Here is a 26,422-nt window from a genome sequence, read left to right as displayed (position 1 = left end):
GGGAGTCAGAGACAGGCAGCTTCCTTACAGTAACTTGCAGTTTGTGGCTGGGGTGGGTCAGGAAACACTGAAGTGACACTTTCGCTGTAAGCAGGTATGCCTCGGTAATAGTTAAAAGTGGGACAGACTAGTGTCGTTATCACCTGCTAATTCACACAACAGTATCATGGGGGAAGGAATGAAATCACACAGGAAGAACCTGTCTGGCATCCTTTTGTGAGTCTGTGCGCATGTTATTTGTGTGCACTGGTGGGTGTGACTAGCAATATCATCCCAAAAGGACAGAGAGAGCTGATAGGAAGTTAGAAGTTAAGGGTCATTTAGGCAAGCTCCATTTGAGAGCTATTCAAAGGCACAGGAGGAACAATTACATCAATAAATAGGTAGTTTATTAATCATATTAATAACAACGATGAATCAAAGAATCAAGAATTCGGCCTATCTGGCAAATATGGATGAAAATGAAAGGAGGCCCTTTTCCCCCCCTCACTCCCTCCCCCATAGGTTTTTATATCAAAACTATGCGAGTGACTCATCCACACACCCATTATGAATCAGTCCAGGAAATAATTCCAAGACCTCTGCTAGTGATGAAAGTACAGGTTAAGCTCATTAAATCCATGGTGATTATGTCAGCTGACCACAGTAAGCCGAGACTGTCTGGTTCAATTCCGACACCTAAAGTCAAAGTTCAAGGAAGTCAGCTAAGATTTCAACTTAAAAAGGAGTGAAGGAGAAAAGCCAACATCCACATAAAAAAAACCGACACACACAGTCCATGTTCTGCCCTCACCTTTTCTTCACACCTCACTGTGAGAATCCACCATGGGTACAGGCGGAGAGAACCATCAGGGACAGAGAGACAAGGCCTGGGGGATCTCCTTGGGCTCCCTGAAACCATGGGCCAAGAAGAGTTAGTGGCAAATACAAATAATGACCAACTCTCAGGATCACCCGGTCAGCTTGGCGAAGTGGAACTGAGTTTCCAAACACAGTAGGAGAGGAGGAGGGAAAATTCTCAGGAAGCTGCAGGTGCTTATGTCCAAGTGAGTGTTTATACTGCCTCAAGGGGACCTGGAGTCAAACGACACCCCTGAGACAGCAGACTTCTTCCCACTCTCTGCCACCACTTGCGGCAGTATCCCAGACAAGAGTACACAGTTTTCAGGTTTTTGTGTTTGTTTTTTAGCAAGGTTTAATTAAACTGCACGGCATCCAGAAGAAAGAAATGTACCAAAGAATCCAACCTGAGACCAGATTACACATTTGGGGCGGGGGGATGGGGGGGCATCAATGCTAAGTTGGGGAGGGAGTACTTTAATCAGAAACAATGCCAAAATAAATCATACAATAAATTATTTCTTAAAGAGAGAGAAACTGATCGACATGCCAAGATGGACGCACACATACATACACACGCTGTTCACACACATCACTCTAGTCTTGCATTCAGTGTTGATGAGGGCTCCCGTGCTGGTCGCCATGGGAAAAGACAAAGGCTAGACATGAGAAGAGAAGGCTCAGCCCCTCTGCCACCAGCGGAATGAGGTTCAAGACAGTTAAGAGGGAACCCACTCACTTGTCGGAAACAAGAGTAGAAAGAAGAAAACAGCAGTTATCAAGGAAGATTTAATTGCTTCAAAGAGGGACAGAGGAAGAAAGCACAGAAATCTAACACAAGTAAAGGCACAATGAACGTGGAGTTGAATGGAACCAAACCCTTCCTTCGGTTAGTCATCCTTTATTTTGTTTTTGTAAGTGTTTTGAAGGTGGTTGTCATTTTGCTTCATTCTGCTTTTAAAAGATGAGTCCTGAAGGCAGAGTTGTAATGCCTCCCATTCCCTAAGTTAGGGTGGCGCCCAGAGAACCACCATGACCACGTGGAGCTGGGGACTGAGATTCAACAGGGAAAGAAAGCCTACAACTGGAATGTCAGGAATCTGATCTGTAGCTCATTGTAGGTTGGGTTTCCAGAAGAACAGAAAGCTCAGTGTAGTGCCATCAAAGGGTCTCAGCCGCCCTTTACTCCACCCCCAGAGCTTTGCAGAAGGGAAGGACCCTGGAGTCACACTTCTCCCCCACTCCCATAAGCACGCAGCCTACAGATTATTTCAAGTGATCAGGAGAATTAAAACACATCCCAACCCTGAGTTGCTCTGTAGCAAGTCTATTTACAATTTTCTCTCACCTCTCCCTGGAGGTGAGTCTGGGTTTCAAGTTGGGAAGCTGTGGGGTGAGGGGATGCCCCCAGTGCAGTGGCCAGTCTCCTCGCCTCCGCCAGCTGAGAGAGCTGGTATACTTTCTGGAGGCCGGAGCCTCCCATCTGTTGGTGGGATAACCCAAAGTGCTCTCACTCAGCGGGCCCAGGCAGTGAAACTACTGGGGGCGCTGTGGCTGGAGGAAACCCCCACCAGAGAGAAAACCTGGAATATTAAAGTGCTGTGATCCAGGTTTGGGAACCAGAGATGAAGGACACGGGGACATCAAGCTCATTGAAAAACCTGGAGGCCACTGGCCTGTTTCCCAGAAAGGGCAGTAAGAAACAACTATTAAGTTTTTCCCACTCGAGAAAAACAGCATAAAACCAAACCCACACAAGGGCTTTTAGCACAGCTTCATGATGCTTAGCTGGGCAACGTCTCTTCCTTCCAGGAAGGAATAAGGGGGCTAATGGGACTGGGCAATAGCCTCAACATGAGACCACCCAATCTTCCACTGAAGAGACGACATTCCCACAAGCAGATTAAAAAGAGCAGTTTAAAAGGTGAGAAGTTTTAGTGCTCTTATAGCCAGCCCACCTCAAACCTATATTACAAGCTTTTTACAGCGTACAAAATAGATCAGTAACTATGAGGCTCACATTCCCATTCTTCAATAGTAAATATACATGATAATAAATCTGTTATTAACAGAGGGACCAAATAAGGTATAAGGCAAAGACATTTAAATAGGTACTGTGTCATCAACATGCTCTGTGGAAGAAAATCGAGCTGACTAGATCTAGTCCCAGGCCTTTTCCCATGAGGCCAAGAAACTGAACATACAATCCATACCCACATGACACAGTCCAGATTCTGGGGAATATGGGGGGGCAGCAGGTCACAGGGGAGGACGAAGGAGCCCCAATGAAAACCTGGGGTTTGGCTTTTACGTGTAACGCTTATTTCAATGCTCTGTGTTTGAGTAGTGGGGGGTAGCGGGGGAAGGTAACACTTTGATAACATTGTACAAAAGGCATCTACTCCCATTTCAAAAATAAATGGGAAGACTTCACAGTCCAAGTTCAGTAGCCAGTCAGTGTCTGCCCCGGAACTCTGCTGTGGTGTCAAGTCCTGCACTTTCTCCTTTGCCCTCCACTAGCATCCCCTCTCAGCTCCCCTGGCTTCAGCATGCCAGGGATACTGCCGAGAGGTAACTGCTAACAGATGTGAAAGTAAGAATTATAAATAAAAGAACGATTAGGAAAAGTGTGGTGACAGACCTAATTGTGGTTTGCCTCAACAGTCAGAATGGTCCAGGGGATGGCAAAGGACAGCAGACCCCAGACAAGCAACCCAAGTTAAGAGCTCTCTCATCTAGCAGTGGGAAGACCTGGGTTTCACTGGGCACCACGAAAAGACCCTTAGTTTGTGATCCAACAGATTGGAAAGTCCCTAGGACAGTTAAAGCCTGTGACGTATCTGGTGAAAAGTCTTCGTGGACTTTTTCCCATTCGTTCCAAACAATAGTATGGTTCTTCTGCCCTCACTCTAAGCTCTGAGCAGCGTCTGCACTCAAAGGCTTGAGCAAACCACACCAGCTGAATGTAGAGCTCCACTCTGCTGTCGGAGAAAGGCAAGTCCCTGTACCATGATCCAAGCTCAGGTCCTACCTAGACTGGGAACCTCCATTTTCTCTGGGCTCTTCAACTAGGACTTGGAAGACGAAACAATGTTGCTGGCTGCCACAGAAGATCAACTAGGTCAAAGCACACCTCACCCAAGTCACTGTGCTTCTTGGCACAGAGGAATCTGACTCCCCCAGAAGCTTCCTCACCTGTCTCTACTCAGAAATGTTAACCTATGCAGGCTTGTGGCTAAATGGTGAAGGGAATGGGAAGAGCCTGCTTAGTCAGCTGGGCTATGAATTTCAGAGCCGGTGGGCCTTAGTTAAAAGTCTTCACAGCCCACAGAGCTGGACCTTTCCACAAGGTGCTTCACCCTTCCCTCCTTTGTCATCCTGGGCGCTGAAGTTTCTGAACAGGACTGAAAGGGCCAGGGGCTTCTGGAGCCAGGCAGTAAAAGACTGAGGCAGCCTTGAGGTCAAGGTTAAGGCCAAGGCCAAGGTCCTATTTTCCTATCTCTCCCCAGAGGTTTTAGGGATTTGAGAATCCATAATGAACGAATGAAAGGGACTTTTCTCTTGAGGGGATAAGGTGGTGAGAGAACGACAACATCCCTCAGCCTCAGCACCTGCGGAAGTGGAGCAGGGAGTCCCCGGGTGCTCCCACCACGGCCCCTGATCCCTGTGCTGCAGTGGAACTGACCAGCTCTGAAAGGATGCCCAGTTCTTTTCACCTTCTCTTTTCATTGATGTTTAGTTCACCTGGTTAGTATTTAGTGTTTCTATCCAGCCTGTTTCTGGGTATGGGCGTGGGGTGGGGTTACGGCAAAACCAAAATACCCCTAAAAATAGAGCAGATCCATTTCCTTGCCTATGCTCCAAACCTGACCTTTAAAACAGATCATTTCCCTGCAAACTCCTTTCCTGTTTCACTAAAAATGCCCACTCCCAGAAGTCCTGGCCATACCAGCTTCCTAAAATGAAGAAATATAATGTAGCCATCAAGTTCCTCTCTCCCCACCCCGCTACAGTGGGTAGGAGAAGGTGGGAGGACCATTCTCCACCCTACCCCGACAGTGAGTTCATTCATCACGACAAGGCACCTTTCCCCAGAGGAAAGCAGGAGACACGGAAGCTGCTTCCTCATCTGGCCAGCAGGGCTTGCTAGAGGGATGGGTGCAGGGCCTCAGGCCCTGCTGTCAATACAGAGAGTCCGGTCACCAAGTCCAGAGATGAGATGCATAGATGGAGGTGAGTTGGGAGGGCGCTTGGAGTCTAGAGATTGGTTGCACTGGAGAAACACATCAGGAGCTGTCATGCAGGTTTCAGGGGAATGGAAGGGACCATCTGAGAAGAGGAGAAGGTCCATCCTTTTCCTGAGGAGCAGGACCAAGCCAGGCTTCACCTGAGAATGGGGGGCAGAGGTGGGGCTCCACGGGCAGCTGAAAAAAAATAAAATAAAAACCACATACATAAGGTCACTCACCAGACCCAGAATCACCCAAACATTCCTAAAACGAGAGACAGACAGGCTCTTTGAGCTATCCTTTAAAACCTGGGAGGAGGTTTTGTCTTTTTAAGAAAATGCAGACAAGAAGAAGCAAATGTTAACTTAAGAAAAACACACATCAATTCTATAGCCTACATAATTATGGAAGAACTTCCTTGATTCTCTTCTTACCTCGGTTTGTTTTGCTGGGATATATCCTCTGAAAGTGTTTATACTCTTCTGGAGCAGGAAAGTCTTCGACTGGATGGAAAGAATATTTTGACTCAAAATCATCTGCAAAAGGAATAGAGCATTAATTCCTATCACCGCCTAATTAGTTCCTAATTCTGCCTCGGCTCCCATACGCCTCGCCGCTACTCCTAACCCTTCCCGGCGCACTGAGAGGGCCTGCCTTGCTCAGTAAACCCATGAGGATGGCAACAGTATTACTCTCCATGCCTTGAATGCAGAGTGTGTTCAAAGACTCTTTATACTAAGGAATGAGTCTTTGAAATGGTTCTTTACATCTTTCCACAAGCTGGTTCTTTACAACTTTTGGTTTGGATGTTTCCAAACCAGGCACATCCCAGTAAAGGAGCCCAGCTGTTTGCCTGGGAGGGGAAGGAAATATAATTCTGTTTTAGCGACATAGTCATCTTAAAGACTATCACCATGGGAAACCAACTGAACCGAATCCACAAACTGGGAGAAATTAAGCTAACCTGGGAATATGTGTCACCAGCTAGTGGGAGATTTTGACCAGGTGATTCCTTCTCGGTCCAGCTCCCCTCAGGGAGTTCTGTAACACAGCTGGGAGAGCCATGGCATGGCCTCTGCTCCCACCTCCCACGGCTCCTCTACATGAAAGCTCAAGTTTCCTACGGGTGTGACTTGATCACATTCCACAAGGCACACCTTCTAAGCAAAAACCCTAGTCCACTTAATAGGAACAGACCAGAGCAGGAGCAGAGAAGAGGTAATCATTAAAGAGTCTACAGTGCGCAGGCTAAAATGGACCGTGAAGATTTTTCCAGACTTCCTCAACAGTTGTTGTTCAGTGGCCCAGTCGTGTCCACCACTTCGCGACCCCATGGACTGCAGCACACCAGGCCTCCCTGTCCCTCAACAGAGGGTCTAACAATACCTGCTGGGCAATCTTTACTTGGTGCTTCATGACAGACCTAATGAATCAGACTCTCTCAGGTGGAGCCCGAGATTCGTTTATAACCTTGCAAAAGTAGACCTGATAACCCTAGTCCCTTTAGTCAATCTCCTTGTTTCACAGATAAGGGAAGTGAGGTCCAGAAAAATGAAGTGACTTCTTCAAAGTAACGGAGCTAGTCAGTGGCTTTGGATTATCAGATAAATGCTGTGCATACAATGTTCTGTTTTCAAAGGTCCAGAAAGGAGCCTTTCTTCCTCGGAGAATACGAAATTCCTACCTCAATAATCCTGAAGAGGATACAGTCTCGGATCTAAAAGCTAACCACAAATAATGAGCCTTGAGGAGCAAGAGAGCGGCTTCAGAGTTAGCAAAACACTTGCTGATTTTACTTTTAATCTCTTCCAAAGCAGTCGAGCTGAGAATTCACCTAAGGAAAGCAATGTACATGGATGGGAACAGAAGTCTGAAGGGAAGTCAGGAGAGGAACTGCAGTGAAGAGGGTACCAATTGGCCACGCCCACTGTGCAGTGGCCACTGGAGTCAGTGAAGTCCCTTAGGAGCTATGAGACCAATACTGCTAGCTACTCACCCAAGAAAGATCGGACAGTGGTGATGGAATCTCTGTGGCCATTCCTCAGGGGCGGCGGTGGCGGAGGAGGCCCGGCGGGCGTTCTTGAGGGCGGAGGAGGGGGCTTTCCTCGGCTCAGGGGTTCTGACCCGTGCACTCGGTATGGTGGTGGGGGAGGGGGGGCATCCCTGGCACCATTTCGGATCATCAGTGGCGGGGGTGGAGGAGCTGCAATTAAAATCGAAAGCAGTTAGGCTTGGATGCAGAGACAGTGATGGGCAGAGGGATGTGAGAGGCATGGGCCAAAAGAGCACCTCGGTGCCTTCCCAAAGAGCCAGGCTCTAGGAGCCTCTGGGCAGCATGCTGAATGTCACACCCCCTCCTCTCAGCCCTGTTTCTTTTTCAAAATTTTTACTTTCTTTATTTGGCTGCGCTGATGCAGTATGTGAGATCTTAAGTTTCCCTGACCAGGGGTCGAACTCGTGCCCCCTGCACTGGAAGCACATAGTCCCAATCACTCGGATCGCCAGGAAGTCCTCCTGTTTCTTTAGCAACATCACATTCTTCCAGAGACAAAGTTCAGAATGAACAGATGACCCTTTTTCATTTCGCATGACAAGTCAGGCAAGAACTCTACTTATTCGTGATGATTTCTTCTTGGCTTTTCCACGCCTGCCTCCACAATTCAAAGTCAGGGCTTTCTCACTTTTAGCCGGTTCTACTGCAAAAAGCCTCTCCATTGTTTTCCTTGCTTCTGATCTCTTAGCCTTCCCATCCATCTGCATATCAACAACACACTAATCTCCTTCAAATACTAGCTCAAACTTTTCCAAGGGCTTTGCATTTGCTACCTCATAAAGTTTCAAATCCTTAGCTTCCACAAGTATCACCCCACGATCTTCCTTGCTAACACAGTAATCTACCACGTGGGTAACCTGATCTCGCCTTCATTCTTTCCTTCCTTGCCTCCTAGGTTGAACTGGCACCATTCATCCACACTCCCACTGTTATCTCTATTTCTCTCAACTACTCTACTATGCTATATTATAATTATTCATTATATATGCTTATTTCCCAGGATACTGTACATTCCTTAAAGTCAGAGCAGTGTCCATTCATCTGAGTTTCCAAGCTCAGCCAGATGTATAGCAAATGGTAGGTATTTAATCAATATTTGCTAAATAACCTGAATTACCTATGCTTTCCTCTTGCGACCAGTCCTTACTATCAAATCCTACCTATCCTTGAAGGTTTAACTCAATTCCCATCTTCTCAAGGCTTTCTCAAAGCAATCCACTCTATTCTGGTTCCCTCTTTTGTTCCCTGACAGCATTTATAGACTATGTCACTTATTCCAGCACTCAGTAGTACAGACTAAAATGTGTGCCTTTCAAATTATGTATAACAGTTTCATCGACAGAAGTTACATATTTCCAGTGACAGGCTCACTGCTCAAAAAAAAAAAAAAAATCGGGAAAGCCTCTTTAGAATTGTCTTCAAACCCAGTCAGACAGATCCATAAATATTATTATATGATGGTCATTTCCCATTTTCTGAGGTTGCACCACCAACAAAAATATTCGTAACTATGTCAGACTTTTGGCCATTTCCAAATATCAAATTCACCCTTAAAAGTCAAAAATCTGCCATCAAGCATTAGATAATATCAAAAGCATGCTGGATATTGGACTTCCCTGGTTGTCCAGTGGTTAAGAATTGTCTGCCAGTGCAGGGAGGGAACACAGGTTCGATCCCTGGTCCAGGAAGATCCCACATGCTGCAGAGCAACTAAGTCCACACACCACAACGACTGAGCCGGTGAACTAATCTTTAAAACTTCTTGTAGCCAGCCCTGTACAAGCATGTGGCACTAGCCCCACTGCATTGCATAAATGAAGAAACGGGGACTCTGGCTATTTATCTAAGGTCACAGATCTAACAGACCCAGAACACGCCTACTCTTTCATAGTAAGAAAACAGCTACATACTGCTTTTCATAATTACCACAAGTATTAATTACCTCCCCAACAAATGGATAACCCAGTGAGATGGAGGTATGTCTTTTGGTACCTAGGCTATGCCCAGTAAGAAGTTGTTACTTACACAGTACATAGAGAGACTACTTTGCTTAACAAATAACATTGTCTTAATAATAAGAGTATATATTATTCCTCCTGAATTACTGTCAGAATGTCTATAGAGTAACTGTAGTTAAGCATGAAACAGTAATGGGTTGATGCTTATAGACAAGCAGTATGGCACTGTAGGCCCAGTAAATGTCAGTTTTAGCTTCCCACAAAACACACTCAGAACGTAAACTCTCCCTCAATCTCCAAGGTCTGTGTAAGCATGGACAGTGTCCATTAGAGATAATAATTAAAGAGAAACCTCCTTAACACCTCCCAGCAGATCTCTGAACCCTGTTTTCATACCAAATCTGCTCAAACCAAAGCTCTTTCAGGTCATCCTTAAAACATTTCCCTCATGCTCAGATTTCTTCAGTTCAGTTCAGTCACTCAGTTGTGTCTGACTCTTTGCGACCCCATGAATTGAAGCACGCCATGCCTCCCTGTTCATCACCAACTCCCGGAGTTCACTCAAACTCACGTCCATCGAGTCGGTGATGCCATCCAGCCATCTCATCCTTTGTTGTCCCCTTCTCCTCCTGCCCCAAATCCCTCCCAGCATCAGAGTCTTTTCCAATGAGTCAGCTCTTCCCATGAGGTGGCCAAAGTACTGGAGTTTCAGCTTTAGCATCATTCCTTCCAAAGAACATCCAGGACTGATCTCCTTTAGAATGGACTGGCTGGATCTCCTTGCAGTCCAACAGACTCTCAAGAGTCTTCTCCAACACCACAGTTCAAAAGCATCAATTCTTTGGCGCTCAGCTTTCTTCACAGTCCAACTCTCACATCCATACATGACCACTGGAAAAACCATAGCCTTGACTAGATGGACCTGTGTCGGCAAAGTAATGTCTCTGCTTTTGAATATACTATCTAGGTTGGTCATAACTTTCCTTCCAAGGAGTAAGTGTCTTTTAATTTCATGGCTGCAGTCACCATCTGCAGTGATTTTGGAGCCCAAAAAAATAAAGTCTGACTGTTTCCACTGTTTCCCCGTCTATTTCCCATGAAGTGATGGGACCAGATGCCATGATCTTAGTTTTCTGAATGTTGAGCTTTAAGCCAACTTTTTCACTCTCCTCTTTCACTTTCATCAAGAGGCTCTTTAGTTCCTCTTCACTTTCTGCCATAAGGGTGATGTCATCTGCATATATATATATGCAGAGGTTATTGATATTTCTCCCAGCAATCTTGATTCTAGCTTGTGCTTCTTCCAGCCCAGCATTTCTCATGATGTACTCTGCATATAAGTTAAATAAGCAGGGTGACAATATACAGCCTTGACGTATTCCTTTTCTTATTTGGAACCAGTCTGTTGTTCCATGTCCAGTTCTAACTGTTGCTTCCTGACCTGCATATAGGTTTCTCAAGAGGCAGGTCAGATTTCTTAGGGTCCTGGAAATCTGTGTCTACCCAGACTCCCTGGTGGGGATAGGGCAAGTAAAGTAGACAGCATCAGCCAGGCTCAAAAGGACACCAGCGAGGCTGTGAGCAGGTGGCAGTGATGAGAGCCAACCTGGACAGGCAAAATGGAGCACGAAGAAGAACCACCTGCTTGGTATGCTTAGCTCAGGGACGGTAATCCTGACCAGGTTCTGCTGTTTGTCACATCCAGTTTTAAGACTACTTCAAGTGGCAGGGCTGGAATCCAATGACCTCAAGAGACAAGCAGTGTGTAAAAGAAACCTCAGGGTGGGAAGATCAACTTTTGTAATCCAAGATAAACCTAATCTTGAGTAAAGCATAATGTTATTGATTCTTTTGTTTTAAACTGAAGCAGGGCTTCCCTGGTGGCTCAGATGGTAAAGAATCTGCTTGCACTGTGGGAGACCCAGGTTCGAACCTTGAGTTGGGAAGATCCCCTGGTGTAGGGAATGGCAACCTGCTCCAATATTCTTGCCTGGACAAGTCCATGGACATAAGAGCCTGGCAAACTATAGTCCATGGGGTGGCAAAGAGTTGGACAGGACTGAGCACAGAGACATAGCTGATTTACAATGATGCACTTACATCTACTAAACCCAACCTCCCACTCCATCTTTGATTCTTTTCAAAAGAAAAAAATGCCCTTCAAAATAGTGTTTTACTCTACAGAGGAAAAATTCAAAAAGAAACTTTATGGACCAATAAGAAGGGATATTTTCGGTCTTTAAGCACCCTGGGCAAGGCAAAAGACTCCTTTTGCCTTTTTTACATATTCTTTTGCCTTTTTACATATTCTTTCAAATGTTAAATCATTCATAAAGAAACAAAAGTACATTATAACATGTTAGCATTATCATAGTATGATTAATTAATAGAAATAAGTCCATGAAAACTACCCAGAAGCCCTTTGCATAAAACCACTAAACTCACCAGCATACCAGTTTATAAAGCACTTCTATGCATCCTTTTATTTACAACCACCTCTGAAAGTACTATGAATATCATTTTACAGATCAGGAAACAAACTCAGAAATCAGAGTGATAGGCCCAATCTCACAAACAAATGGAGCCAATACTCAAAAGATCTCTGACTAAAATATCTGAATTTTTTTTTTCAGAGTATCATTTTTAAGAACTGTTGCTCTGGTTACTGATGCAGAAAGTAGGCCGGGGCCTACGGCAGGCTTCAAAGTTGGTGATGGCTAATAGAAGAACAAGACTCATAACTTCACAATATTCTAAAGAAATCACAAAGAAAGAACTGAGAAGTGGGAAGCAGAAGTCTACAGACATTTAAAATGACTCAATTCAACCCACGGAAATTACATTTTCCCCTGCTTCTATTCCTGGTTGGGTTTAGAAAGACATGGGCTCTGGCTCAGATAAAGGGTCATTAAAAAAAATTCTTTAGTTAAAAAAATTTTTTTAACCAAAACTTTGTAAAATCAAAGGTCATGTTGGGACTCTATCCTTATGGCTAAAGCCAGGGAGACACAGAGCTGGCCATGTACTAGGCTCCTGTGTGACCACCTGATGGCCAGCCCCCAGAATAGATGTCTCTGTACTTAGTCAAGCAGCATGGTTAATGGTTAAAGGTTAATGGGCCTTTAATACATGCTTCCTGGTGACAAACCTCCCTATTCGATGATTTCACCTATACATGTGGGGTGTCAAAAGCCAAAGTTCAAAAGCCATTTGTGGAGGGTGCGGCTCAAAGCCCAGTGATACAAAAGAATTGTTGCTATTTAGTCTCTTTAGTCGTGTCTGACTCTTCTGTGACCTCATGGACTGTAGCCTGACAGGCACCTCTGTCCATCGGATTTCCCAGGCAAGAATACTAGAGTGGGTTGCCATTTCCTCCTCCAGGGGATCTTCCCGACCCTGGGATTGGGTCTCCTGCATTGACATATAGACTGCTTACCACTGAGCCACCAGGGGAGCTGATACAACAGAATATGGGAGCCAAAATTCCTGGGCCTAAGAAGGGCTTCCCTGGTGGTTCAGATGGTAAAGAATCTGCCTTCAGTGCAGGAGACCCAGGTTTGATCCCAGGGTCGGGAAGATCCCCTGGAGAAGGGAACGGCAACCCACGCCAATATTCTTGCCTGGAGAATTCCGTGGACAGAGGATTCCGGCAGGCTACAGTCCATGGAATTGCAAAGAGTTGGCCACAACTGGGCGATTAACACTATAGAACACTAAGAAGGCTCCAGAGAGCTGTCAGAGTCTCATTCACTCTCTACTTTCGGCTGGGCTGTTCTGAAAGATGACACAACTTCTTCCACATTTTCGCTTGATTTGGAGTCCACAGAGCTCACCGTCACACCATAGAACCCTTCTCTTCCACCTTTTCAAAGGTTCCTGAATCTTCTCCTCACCCAGTCTGGCAGCATGGTCCTTGTGACAATCACTCCCTAACACACCCCCTTACCTCCCTTGCCCCACTCTCCCTCATGGTCACACAGGCCTACAAAACGCTAACCTGGTTAATTACAACTCTGCCCTGACTCAGGACTGGCAGAGACGCAGCTGAACGCACGTCGAGCTGATGAATCTCACTTGAAACATGTGGCCCCCAAGCTGGAGTGAGCCTTCTGCCTCACTGGTCATCGCCGCACACTTCCCTCTTTCACTCACTCACCCGTGCGCCCCGATGGCTAATTCATGCCCTCTTTTCTCTCCTCAAATCTCTCTCCAACTCCTTACCCACATTCACAGATGTCCGTGCTTTCAAACTCACCAAGAAAATAGAACCAAAAAAAAAAAAACCACAGAAGAAACTTTCCACATGCTCCCACCACTACACCCACCTACCCACTTGCTTCTTTGCCTATATGCTCAGTCATCCCTCTTGCTACCCAGAAGAACTATCTGAATTCTTACCTAAGGCCAACCCTTGACCTGTGGATCAGATTTCATTCCTTTTTGCCTCCCTGAGGATTACCCAGGCAATCTCCCCTTCCCTACAGGATCATTCCATCAGCGTACAAACAGATGTTGAAACCTCTTCCATCTTGGAGCTTGGGGCAGGGGGATCAACCCTCAATCTCACATCCTCCTCCAGCAACCATTCCGCATAGCTGCAGCCCTCTCCCCTTACAGCAAACTCCCTAGACGTCTACTGCTGTCTTCATCAAGGCCTCTCCTGTTCCCGCATGCTTGAACCCAATCCAAGCAGACTTCACTTCACTCTCTCCTCCGCACTCCACTAAAACTACTCACAAGGGTAGTTTGTGGATCCTCAAAATGACTCTTTGTGTTGCTGAGACCAGTGTCATTCTCAGCCTTCAACTTACCTGACCCACTTGCAGCACAGGCCCCGGGTGCTCACTGACTCTACCTCGGACTTTCCCCTTACTCTCTCAGCATTGCTCCTTTCTTCCTCACTCCAGGCCCTTTCTCAGCTTCCTCCGCCTTAGTACTCTCATTGCTCCAGCCTCTCTATATATAGGAAGGACTCATGCCCCAGACTTCTCCTCTCCTTTAATGAACTCACTCCCCAGGTGGTCCCACCCCAGCACGTAGTTCTCAAAATTCTTCAGATTCCCCTCTCTAGCCCACACCATCCCCCTGAACTGCAGAGTCTCAGCCAATCGCCAATCCATGATTTCCTCTCAGGTCTCAAACGTGACATTCAAAACTGAACACCTAGGACTTCCCTAGTGGTTCAGTGGTTAAGAATCCACCTTCCAATGTAGGGGACTCGATCTCTGTTCAAGGAACTAAGATTCCACATGGTGTGGGGCAAGGAAGCCCTCGAGCTACAGCTAGAGAGAAGCCCACGCATTGCAACTAAGACCGGAGGCAGCCGAATAAATAGATATTTAAAAGCAAAACAAAAAAAAATGGAACACTGATCTTTCCCCAAACCTGCTGTGACCCACCCATACACCATACACCCAGTTCACTGCCCTAGCCTCCTAAGTGCTCTTCCTGGCCCCTCTGTCTTCCTGTGGTCTTTCCCAACACAGGGTCCAGTGACCTTTTCAAAAGGTAGATCAATGCTACTTCCATGTTCCCATCCTCCCCCCGGCCCACTGGCTCCCCATCTCACACGGAGTAAAACCTGAAGTCTTCACAAAGTCTTCGGCAACTCTTTCACGGAATCTAGCTTTCTGACCGCCACGTCCTGCCGCTTGTCCCCTTGAGTGTCCTGGTCTTGCCACAACGGTCTCCCTGCTGTCCCCAATCTCAGGGCCTGAGCATCCGCTGCTCTCAACGCCCGCTTAGTGCATTCCCTCAGTTTCTTCAGGTCTTTGCCAAACTGTCACTTTATCAGTGAGGCCTTCCCTGACCCTGCTTTTACCCTCATCCCCGCAATTTAAGTCTTACCTCATCCCCACGCCAGTACATCCCATCCCCTTTCTCTGTTTCATATTTCTCTAAAGCATCTATATACTATGTTTATATATATATTTTTTTGCTTGTTTTCTTCATACATACATACATACATATATATATATATATATTTTTTTTTCCTATTAACTTATTTTCCTCAGTGTTCAGAACAGGATTTTTTGTCTTTTTTTAATTTATTGCTGTTTCCCTAACAACAGAATCTGACATGTAAAAAGGCACTATTAAACCTGTCCAATGAGTACTCACTTCAGTCACTGAAGGACAGCTTTGGTGAGAAGGGTGAAAAGGAAGAGAGACTCAGTTTGGGTATGAGGGGAAACACAAGGTACTTCCAGGCACTTACCTGCTCCCCGGCTGGGGGGGTCACGGGTTGGGGGAGGTGGCCTATTACTCTGTGAAGAGGGGGAGGCTGAGGTGGGCGGAGGAGGCGCCAGGCCTCTGGCAGGCCCTGGAGTCTTCCTATGCAAAGAATTGTGTCTCTGTGGCAGCTCAGGGGCTGACTCATTCGTGGGGCTGGAGGGTCCGTTGGGGACCCCAGGAGGCTGGCGGTAAGGCGGCGGAGGAGGAGCCAGAGGCTGGCCACTTGGTCCCAATCTGACATTCACAGGGGAAGGAGGCGGCTTGACTGGGGGTAGAGCAGAAGGTCCCTCTCGACCCGGGTGAAGCCTCTGTCCAGGCGTGGGCGGCAGGGGTTTCTCTCTGTTGTAGGCCACGGCTTTGTTGCTGTGCATAGGCAGGGGCGTGGGGGGGGCGTTGGCACGCCGCCCCGGGGGAGGTGGAGGAGGGGCGGAGGAGCTGTGCTTCATCCCGGTACTGCTGGTGGGACTGGGCCGAGAGAGGTCCGGTAATGAGGGTCTCTGCGTCCGGGGCAGCTCTGGGAGTGAGGCCCGGCTGCTGTCTGTGTCATCTTGAGGACGCCCGCTGGCTGTGGTCCCTGGAGGCCTCGGGGCAGCAGCTCGGGGACTGGGGACTTGGAGGGCTGGCTTACCAGCCAGGTTCTCTGCAAATACAGCAGGCAGCACCAGGTCAACAGAGCCAGGCGCACGGTGGTGAGTTACCTCTGTGCCACCCCGCCCCCTCTGCGCAACCTGCATGGCGGCAGGTATGGTTCTGGGCTTTAACCCAGTTTCAGGCTCCAGGTCCATCAACAAATACTACTGCTGCCAGTCAAACGCACTTCCACTGAATCCCTCAGCTTCTGCTTTATTCTACTCTGTCATTCCTCCCCTGCTCCCACTCCTCTCTGTCGCACCTCTACCGTGTTCCTCACTTCCAGGGGTCCCGCTTGGGATCAGTCAAAAACGAAGGCACTTGGGAAATACCCTAAGCAAGTCCTTACCACATACCTGAACTGTCCTTGGCTCCCACAGGGCGCAGCTTCGGCACTCCTCCTTGGAAGAGACCTCCCTTGGCCTGCAGGGCAGCTGCTCCAGAACCGTAACCACCACTGCTTCCTTTGGGTTCTGGAAAGCACACCATTGGGATTGTCATTTCACGTGTGCTCTGAGCTGGTGACCAAGTCAGTCCTGAGGAGAAACCCGTCCTTCTCCCTGGGCTTTAATTTGCAAACTGCCACTGCTTTTGTCCTTCCACTGAAACAGAAAGTGAGCCTCTCTGCTCCACAGCTTCAAGTAGGCATGGGGATGAAACTTTGGGCTGTGATGAGAGAGAGTGAAAAGAACGAGAAGCCAATCTTCCTTTATTTAGGGCACAGGGGTAGCCAGGATGAAGAGAGTTCTCTAAGCTCTCCTCTCCAAGTCCCAGATGGTCAGGGGCTGACGGCTCTGGGACCTAGGTGTGAGCCAGCTCCCCAGAGGCCCTCCAGCAAGAACACTTGCAGCAATCAGAAAATCATTACTGGCTTCAGCTTATCAGTTTTCAGGACTGTGGTGGTTTCCTCAGAGAAAAGCCAAGAATGTGCCCTAACAAGCACGAGAGATAGAAGGCGACGGGAGGCTTAAGACCCCAAGAATGTGTCTCAAAGGTCAAAAAGAAATTTCTGAGGCATTCAAAGGTACAGATGAGAAGACAGTTACAGAACACCCTAACACAAAACTCCCACCCAAGATCCAACAATAAAAATGACAGCGAGGCCGAGTCTCCAGGTCGACCCTGGGGTCCTGGCGGTTCGCAAGGCGATGCAGCTTAGACTCACTCTCGAGGATGGGAGCACTCCGATCATTAACGTTGGTCACCTTCTTCAGCTTAGTGCCCTTGCAGATGTCCTGTAAGAGGGCGCCTCGACCCCGCTGCTCATCTCTACTCAGCTTGGGCGGCTCAGTGTTTGCCTGAAAGAGGAGGGAGACAAAAGTTCACCCTCAATATCCTCTTCATCACAAGTTCAGGATGAATGTCTTTGGCAAACTGGATTCCATGCAATGCCTGTCTAGCCTGATAAGGTACGTGTGCCAAATGACACCCTTCTCACACCCTTTTCTCATGCTGCCCTTCAGTGAAGGGACAGCTCTCCCTCCTATTTAGAGGCTTCTGAGAGGAGGCCTGCACCAATACTAACAGAGTACCTATGTACTAGGCTTGCGTCAGATGCTTTATCTGTATGGTATCATCATCATCAATGCAAACATTTATGGAGTCCCTACTATGCCAGAAGCATTGTGCTAATAATAATAAGCACATTACTTTCATGATCTCATTCATATCTTGAAATAGTCCTATGACCAACTATAATAAGAACGCAAGGACAGACACCTAGATTAATGGAACAAAACAGACACTCCATGAGCAGGTCGAGATCTATATAAGAAAAAATGAAAGTACAGTTCATCAGTGCAGAAAGGATAGGTTATTAAATACCAGGTGTTAAAAACTAGCGGTTAATTTTCTGGAGGATGCACCATGGGGCATGTAGGATCTTAGTTCCCTGGCTAGGGCTCAAAACCTGAGCCCCCGGGAGTGAAAGCTCAGAGTTCTAACCACTGGAATACCAGGGAAGTCCAACAAGTGGTTAATTTTCAGAAAAAAATAATAAAGTTAAATACCTACCTTAGGGCTTAACTCTGGCTGAATTAAAATTTTTAAGTGTAAAAAAATAAACCCACAGAAGTACTATATGGAAAAAAATAGGTAAGGGGAAGGACTTCTTATCAAGACAACCAAAATACAGGAAAAGACCAACAGATTTCTTTATTACAGATTATTCACTTAGGAATATAATATGCAGATAACACACTGGAAGGAGAAATTATCAGTGACAAATGTAACATATGATAGAAACAAAGGTAGTGCTCTAAATCTATACAGCACTAACAAACAAGATGACTCAGAAATCAACAGGATAATAAGCAAGAAAGATTATGAACAGTACTGAGGTTTCCCAGGCGGCTCAGCAGGTAGAATCTGCCTGCAAAGCAGGAAATGCAGGAGACTTGAGTTTGATCCCTGGGTCGGGAAGATCCCCCGGAGAAGGAAATGGCAACCAACTCCAGTGGCTTGCCTGGAGAATCCCATGGACAGAGGAGCCTGGCGGGCTACAGTCCATAGATAGGATCACAAACAGTCAGACCTGACTGAAGCGACTTAGCACACACACATGAACAATACGGCGTAAAGAAAGTCAAAAGAGCCAGCAAATATGAAAAGAAAAAACCTTCAACTATAACAATAAAAAAAATGTAGTGTAAAACAGTATTATTATTTACCTATGATATTGGTTAAGGTTAAAATTACAAAAAGAGTTTGTTAGCTTTGTGAAGGCACTGCCTGTATAGCGCCTGGCACACTGAAGATGTTAAAAAAAAATGTACAGAACAAAAATCTGCCCTACGGTGGTCACAGGATTCAGGAGAGTCCAGCACAGGACTTCCCTGGTGGTCCAGCGGTTAAGACTCCGTGCTTGCACTTCAGGGGGCACAGGTCTGATCCCTGGTCATGGAACTAAGATCCTGTATGCCACGTGTGCGTGCCTGCGTGCTCAGTCGCTTCAGTCGTGTCCAACTCTTTGTGACCCCATGGACTGTAGCCCTCCAGGCTCCTCTGTCGATGGGATTTTTCCTGGCAAGAGCACTGGAGTGGGTTGCCACACCCTCCTCCAGGGGATCTTCCCGACCCAGGGATCAAACCTCCTGCGTCCCCTGCACTGCAGGTGGATTCTTTACCCACTGAGCCACCTAGGAAGCCTACATGCCATGAGGCACAGCCAAAAAATAGCACAAAATTCTAGCACAAGAGTTCTACTTCCAGAAATTAACTTGAAGAAAATAACTGGAGCAGTGCACAAAGATAATAACGGGAACAAACAGTTTACAATAGCATAAAGCTGAAAGTAATCTAAAAGTTCAACCAAAAAGAAAAACGAGGAGCATGCCAGTTAAGCAACTTCAAGTGCCTACCTTCACCCTTTTCTGGCTAAACTCTCTACTCATCTTTCAAGATTCAGCTCAGTATCATCTCCCCCCAGAAGCTCCTCTTATGGCTGCCTCCTCTCCTACGACCACTGGTGAGGTGCCCTTCTTATGGCCCCATTTATCTCTGCATAGCATGGATTTTGTCTGTCGACTTCTCTGTCTCACTCATTATACTGGGGGCCCTTAAAAGCAGAAACTGTTTCATTTCAGGTTGACAGGATCACAGATGATTTTTATCTGCTTCTTTTTGTTTATCTGTATATTTCCTCTTTTAATTTTTAAATAAATTCGTGAAATAAATTCGTGTGGAGAGTCAAGCAATATATAAGCTCTTATATGGGAATTCCCTGGCAGTCCCATGGTTAGGACTCTTGCATTTTCACTGCTGAGGGCACAGGTTCAATCCCTGGGCAAGGAACTAAGATCCCACAAGTCAAGTGGTACAGCCAAAAACAATAAAAAATGTTTTTAAAAAATGAAAATTAAAAAGTATAGAGAAAATTAAAGCATAGAGTAAAATTATGTGGCTTTTCTAAACTGTAGTCAGCCGAGTCTCTGACACACACTAAGCCCCCAGTGAAAAGGCTATGAGGGAATGATGAAGAACAATGCAGCGCTGTAACCTAAAGGCCACAGGGATCCAAGGATAACTGTGGATCTTTGAACTCTACTCTATCAAGAGCAGTTCTGCTTTTACCTACTTTACTTATTGGTCTTCCACATAAAATTTCATCTGAAAAGAGGATCCAGGGCTTCCCCGGTGGCTCAGTAGCAAAGAATCTGCCTGCCAAGGCAGGAGACATGGGTTCAATCCCTGCTCCAGGAAGATCCCACGTGCCTCTAAGCAATGAAGCCCGGGAGCCATAACTGTCATGCCCGTGCTCTAGAGCCTAGGAATCACCACCACCGAGCTCACGTGCCACAACTACTGAGCCCTCGAGCCTAGAGCCCATGCTCCCCCAGAGAAGCCACCTCAATGAGAAGCCGAGCGCGCAACTAGAGAGGAGACCCTGCTCACCACAACTAGAGAGGAGACCCTGCTCACCACAACTAGAGACAAGCCCACGCAGCGATGAAGAGCCAGCACAGCCAACGTAAATGAGGTTTTCAAAGGGGATTCACACATATTCTCAAACAAAATGTCTAAAACCCAAAACTGACAAGAAAAAAAAACAGAAGTTGGCAGCCCTGAGTTCTAGTCCTAGTACTGAAACAAACTAGCTAGGTAAGTCTCTTTTGGGGCACAGAGAAAGGACACACCGACCTTTATGTCACAAATAGTTTAACAGGGAAGAAACACTGATGCCACCTGCTCAGAGCTCCACTTAGACTGAACCAGGACAGGAAAGCCAAGACGAGCCATTATGGTCCTAAGAGGACTTCTCAGGAATCAGAACTAATTGAGGAAGACAGACTTTATTTATTCAGTCTCCATCTTCCCACACCATATGTCTTACACCAGGAAGCCCTAAGTATGCATTCAGGTTTTGGGATAGCCGAGTGGAAGAACAACCTACCTGATGAAAAGTGGGAGGTGGAGGAGGACCGGGGGGTGGTGGAGGAGGAGGAGGAATTGGCATCCTTGCCCTTCGTGCAGTTGGCACTGCTCTCTCTCCGTTTTAATCTGCAGCTTTAGGTCACTCATATACCTGCAAGTGAAGCAGAAATAAATTCAAGAGAACAACTTTGCCCTGAGAGACACAGAGTACCAGAAGAACCAGAGGCCAGGGCACGACACCAGAGAAACTAGACACTCATCTCCTAGGTGCACTGGGATCCAGTCCTGGGCTCAGGAACTCTTTTCCGTAAAAGGCCAGATAAAAACAATACTTTAGGCTCTGTAAACTGTCTATGGTCTCTGTCGCACATTATTCTTTTGTTTTGCTTTGACAGCCTTTTACATTACTAAACTTCATTTTAACAGCGGTTTTAGGTTCACAGCAAAATTGAGCAAAAAGTACTGAGTTCCCTTAAAACCTCTGTCCCCCCAGCCAAACATACAGTACCCCACTATCTACATCCTGCTGTGGTACATTTGTTATAACTGATGAACCTACACTGACACCTCATAATTGCCCAAAGTCCATTAGGGTTTACATTAGGGTTTACATTAGGGTTCACTCTTTAATTAAATCATTTAGTTCTTTTTGGCTTTGCTCTGGGTCTTCGTTGTTTCCGGTGGGCTTTCTCTAGCTGCAGTGCTTCTCACAGACGTGGCTTCTCTTATTGCCAAGCACAGGTTCTAGGACACGCAGGTTTCAGTAGCTGTGGCTTGTGGCCCTAGAGCTCAGGCTCGGTAGCTGTGGTACATGGGTTTAGTTGCTCCAAAGGCATGTGAGATCTTCCTGGACCAGGGAGTGAACCCGTGTCTCCTGCACTGCAAGGTGGACTCTTAACCACTGGACTACCAGGGAAGCCCTAGGGTTCACTCGTGCAGTTGTACATTTCATGGGTTTGGACAAATATATAATGGAAAAGCCCCTGATGCTGGGAAAGACTGGGGGCAGAAGGAGACAGGGGTGACAGAGGATGAGATGGTTGGATGGCATCACCAATTCAATGGACATGAGTCTGAGCAAGCTCCAGGATATAGTGAAGGACAGGAAAGCCTGGCACTCTGCAGCTCTTGGGGTAGCTGAGTTGAACACACCTTAGTGACTGAACAACGAATGATGACAACTGTCCACCAATGTAGCTGGCTCTGCAGGTGGTGCTAGTGGTGAAGAACCCACCTGCCAATGCAGGAAACCTAAGAGACACGGGTTCGATCCCTGAATCGGGAAGATCCTCTGGAGGAGGGCATGGCAACCCACTCCCAGTATTCTTGCCTGGGGAACTCCAGGAACAGGGGAGCCTAGCGGGCTACAGTCCATGGGGCTGCGAAGAGTTGGACATGACTGAGTTACACAGCACACACATAAACACCAATGTAATACCATAAAGAATCATCTCACTTTGCTTACAGTTCTTTTACGCTCTGCCTATTCATCCCTCCCTGGCCCCGTCCTTTGGACCCCTGGCAAGCACTGAGCTTTTTAACGTCTCCCCAGTTTTGCCTTTTCCAGCACTGTCACACTGCTGGAATCATCCTGCATGTACCTCTCTCAGACTGGCTTCCTTCACTTGATAAGATGCATTTCAGTTTCCTCCATGTCTTTTCACGGCTTAATAACTCATTTCTTTTTAGCACTGGATAACATTCCACTGTCTGGATGTACCACAGTTTGTTTTATCCATTCACCTCCTAAAGGACATCTGGGTTGCTTCCAAGTCTTAGCAATTATGAATAGTGCTGATATAAACATCCTTGTGCAGGGTTTTGTGAGGACACAAGTTTTTGACTCATTTGGGTAAATACCAAGGAGTAGGACTGATGGATCATATGGTAAGAGTATGTTTTGTAATAAACTGCCAAAATATCTTCCGCAGTGGCTGTATCAATTTGCAATTCTCACAAGCAATGGGTAAGAGTTCCTACTGTTTCATCTCCTTGCGAGAATTTTGAATTTTGGTCATTCTAATAGGTGTGCAGTCCTGTTGTTCTAATTTGCAATTCCCAAATGACACATGATGTTGGAATCTTCTCAAATGCTGACTTGCCATCTATATATCTTCTTTGATGAAGTGCCTGTTCAGGTCTTTTGCCCACTTTTTAATTGGGTTGTCTTCTTATTGTTGAGTTTTAAGAGTTCTTTATATATTTTAGCTAATGGTCTTTTATCAGCTGTACCTTTTGCAAATATTTTCTCTTATTCTGTGGCTTGTCTTTTCATTCTCTTGATCTTTACATTTTGAAAATGTAAAAAAATGTTCTTAGTCATTGTGCCATACAAAACAGATGATGGACCAGATCTGACTCATGGGCCAAAGTTTACTGACCCCTGATACAGTCATATGACTGGAATCTGATAAGAGCATAAATACTATGTGCAAATTTAACCCATCAGTGGCTGAACACTTAAAACTCAGAAACTATATGGCTGTCTACCTGTTAAGAGTTTGTAAGTGTTCCTCATTTCACAAATGAGACTAAAGCCAGGGGACTCTTACCCTAAGACACTGAAGTAGGGGGCAAAGATAAAACCAAAACTCAAGAACAATACCTCCAAAAAGTCACTCCAAGGAAATTCCACTTCTTGAACCCCTCAAAGTCAAAGCCAAATAACTGCAGAGGTTTCGTTCTAAACTCTTTTGTTATAGGAGTGAACAAAATCTTTCTGTGAATAAAGAACACTTAAACACTTCTCTCAATGCCCGGAGAATGATAAAACGGCAAATATTTCAGAGGTTCTATAAAACCAAGAACCTTTGTAGGTAAGTAAAATCTGATTAAAAACATGACTGTGAATGTCTTCAAAATCCCAACTCCTCCCAGTGTAATGCCGCTAAAGGCTGTCTGCCCAACAGAACTTTCTGCTCCAACCACAAAAACCTGGACACTACTCTGGCTGGGTGGCTCCCGTGGGGAGTAGTGCCTGAATTCACTTCAAAGAACAAGCAGTTGGCTCTCCTCTAAGGAGACTACCTTCTCATTTCTGGTTTCAAAACTAAGCCTAGTTTTCCTTTCCCAGGAATCTAACATACTAGACTTGAGAAATTGGTCAAAATAGTAAATGCTCATAAGCAGAACATCCATCACAGAGTGTGGGGGGTGTTAAAATGAAAGAAACATATGGAGAAGAAGAAATAAACTTTCTTCTACTGAATTCTCTGGGATTACTATGCCCATTCCACTTAGGTCCCCATAGCCGGCATATAGCCAGCAGCCTAACAATAGGGAAAATTATAGTCCATTCAGAAACAAACACTGTCAACTAATTCCAGTCACCTCAGTTTCTGCCTTTTCTGGGCTTCCCATTTTACTTACTTTGGCCATTGCTACGGCTGAAACTGTCTTCTAGAATGACCTGGAAAAGAGGTCCAGACAAATCCCTAATTCTTCCCAGACCTACAAGCTGATCCAACCTACGTGCTACGAAATAAGAAATAACCTAAAGGGAACCTTAATTCTGATAGTGAGCGTCACTTATTAGGCAAAGCAGTAATTCTCTAGCAAGGCAAACCTTTTCTTAAAGTCACCCACTGCAAAAGACCACTAAAACATTACACAGTTAAAGATACCTTTTAAAATAGGCTCAATTCAAACTCCAATTTCAAAATAGATCCCTCAAAAAAATCACTTTTGGGAGTCCCCTGATGGTCTAGTGGTTAGGATTCTGGGCTTTCACTGCCATGACCCGGGTAAACCGATTGAAATCTCTGGTGAGGAAACAGGTCCTGCAAGCCGTGGAGTGTGTGTGTGCGCGTGCGCACACTTTTATCAAGTGACTGTCTTTAGCGCCAACTTCCAGCAGTGGCTCTCAGCCTCTCTGCTGCCTTCACAAAGATGGCAAGCATGTCACCCTCCTGTCAGGGACACGGAGTATACAATGATGCCCTCTACAGTAAAGTATTATCACTCCCATTTTACAGGTGAGAACTCTGAAGTTCGAGGAGCAGGGTCTGTGTACACCCTAGGGTAAGAGGCAGACCGACTGAGCTAAGGGCAACCCCCATGGTCACTCAGGAGGAAACTGCAGAGTAAGGACTCAAACTCAGGTCTCCACGTCCCTTTCTACCTCACTCGTCACTCTGAAACAAATCTCGACTGCAAGCTGGTTGGGTTTAGCAATCTTCCATTATTTTTCCTAAACAAAAACCTAACTCACTCCAAATTCCTATCTTAATGATAGAATACAACCAGATCTTTACATTTTCCCAGAGCAGACCAATTTGTACAAATTTAAATTAACCCAACTTTCCTTTCCCTGAAGATTCCCCAAAGAAGTGTTATTCAAACCAATTCAAGATGGATACTACAAGCACTAACCCAATGCAGAAGGTCTGCTTTGAGAAGTGCTTTCAGTTAAGAACAAATGAAGCAAAAACCATTCATAAAGCTTTATAAAAGAAAGACAAACTTTAGTGACTAATATTGTTTAATCAGAGGACAAATTCAGGCCTTCTGGAATCACTGTCTATTGCATTTTTAAGAATCTAACACTCGTGAAGTTAAAAAAGAAAAAAAGTTCATCACAGAATTAAGTCTTTCCTTTCTGATCTATTAAATTCAAACTACAAACCTCACCATCTCTGTTTTTCGAGTCCCTGATTTTCAGAAAAATTCTCATTCCTTTCTTAATCCCTTCCATCTTAAAAGCCATGATAAAATAAGCTTTATACATCCTCAGGAGTCAGTTTCTTTGAAATAAAGATCAGAGAGCATTATTTTAAGTCTTCTTAATGTCAACTTTATCTCAGAATTCAGAAATAAGTCTCTATAAAACTCAAGCAATGCACTTTTTAAAAAGTGCTTTCTTTTACTCAAAAGACAAAACTTATTTTTCTATTCAATTTCCAAATATTCATACATTTTAAAAGGAGCAGGAAGCCTCCTGAGGACAGAAACAATGATGCTGCCTTTTAATTTGATGAATGAAGAGTCCAACTTAGCTGCTTTCTTCATATATTTAAAATGATCTAAGAGATATTATAGTTACCACTACAATTTGAGGCCTTTATTCAAATGGTATTCTACTGTTATAAAACTGAGGTTTTGTTTACAAGTTGTTTTAAACAGAAAAAATAATTTTTAAAAATCTAAATCTTAATGCCATCCACTTTCATGCTAAGAGACCTCAAGTAAAAGTACTTTCCTTTGATCTCAACTTTGATTACACAGTAAATTACAGTTTTTGTACCAAAGTACCCAACAAAATTCCACAGGGGGGAAAAAAAATGACCCTGAACATTTTTTAAGTAGGCTATCTCCCTCAGGAAAGACTCAAGGGCCTTAGTTTCACCTTACAACACTCAGTCATATGGATAGGTATTTAAGATGTTAACATGAAAATTATTTTTTGGCCACACTGCACAGCATGTAGAATCTTCATTCCCTGACCAGGGATTGAAATGGTACCCTCTTCACTGGAAGCACAAAGTCTTAACCCCTGGACCGCCAGGGAAGTCCCTATCTCACCTTCTTAAATACGCGCTTCATTCTTTAGTATCCTGTTAAGGGCTCCCCTGGAGGCTCTGTGGTAAGAATCTGCCTGCCAGTGCAGG

General features: G+C 45.6%; 1 protein-coding gene across 2 annotated transcripts in view; it reads right to left on the bottom strand.

Annotated features, from left to right (window-relative positions):
• Positions 1-1,725: 1,725 nt before the first annotated feature.
• The window catches only part of WIPF2 (WAS/WASL interacting protein family member 2), a 40,342-nt gene continuing 15,645 nt past the window's right edge, over positions 1,726-26,422 (bottom strand). For both annotated transcript variants that reach the window (XM_052658134.1, XM_052658135.1), the window contains exons 2-8: positions 20,836-20,967; positions 17,110-17,242; positions 16,301-16,417; positions 15,298-15,954; positions 7,066-7,272; positions 5,504-5,605; positions 1,726-5,264 (exon numbers count right to left, since the gene is read on the bottom strand). In XM_052658134.1, coding sequence (XP_052514094.1) covers positions 5,224-5,264; positions 5,504-5,605; positions 7,066-7,272; positions 15,298-15,954; positions 16,301-16,417; positions 17,110-17,242; positions 20,836-20,898 — 1,320 coding nt within the window. In that variant the 5' untranslated portion in view covers positions 20,899-20,967 and the 3' untranslated portion in view covers positions 1,726-5,223. The remainder of the gene's footprint in view (positions 5,265-5,503; positions 5,606-7,065; positions 7,273-15,297; positions 15,955-16,300; positions 16,418-17,109; positions 17,243-20,835; positions 20,968-26,422) is intronic.

This window comes from Budorcas taxicolor, chromosome 19, assembly GCF_023091745.1.
Source record: "Budorcas taxicolor isolate Tak-1 chromosome 19, Takin1.1, whole genome shotgun sequence".
In the NCBI taxonomy this organism is placed as follows: domain Eukaryota; kingdom Metazoa; phylum Chordata; class Mammalia; order Artiodactyla; family Bovidae; genus Budorcas; species Budorcas taxicolor.
This window is presented reverse-complemented; position numbering and strand designations above follow the sequence as displayed.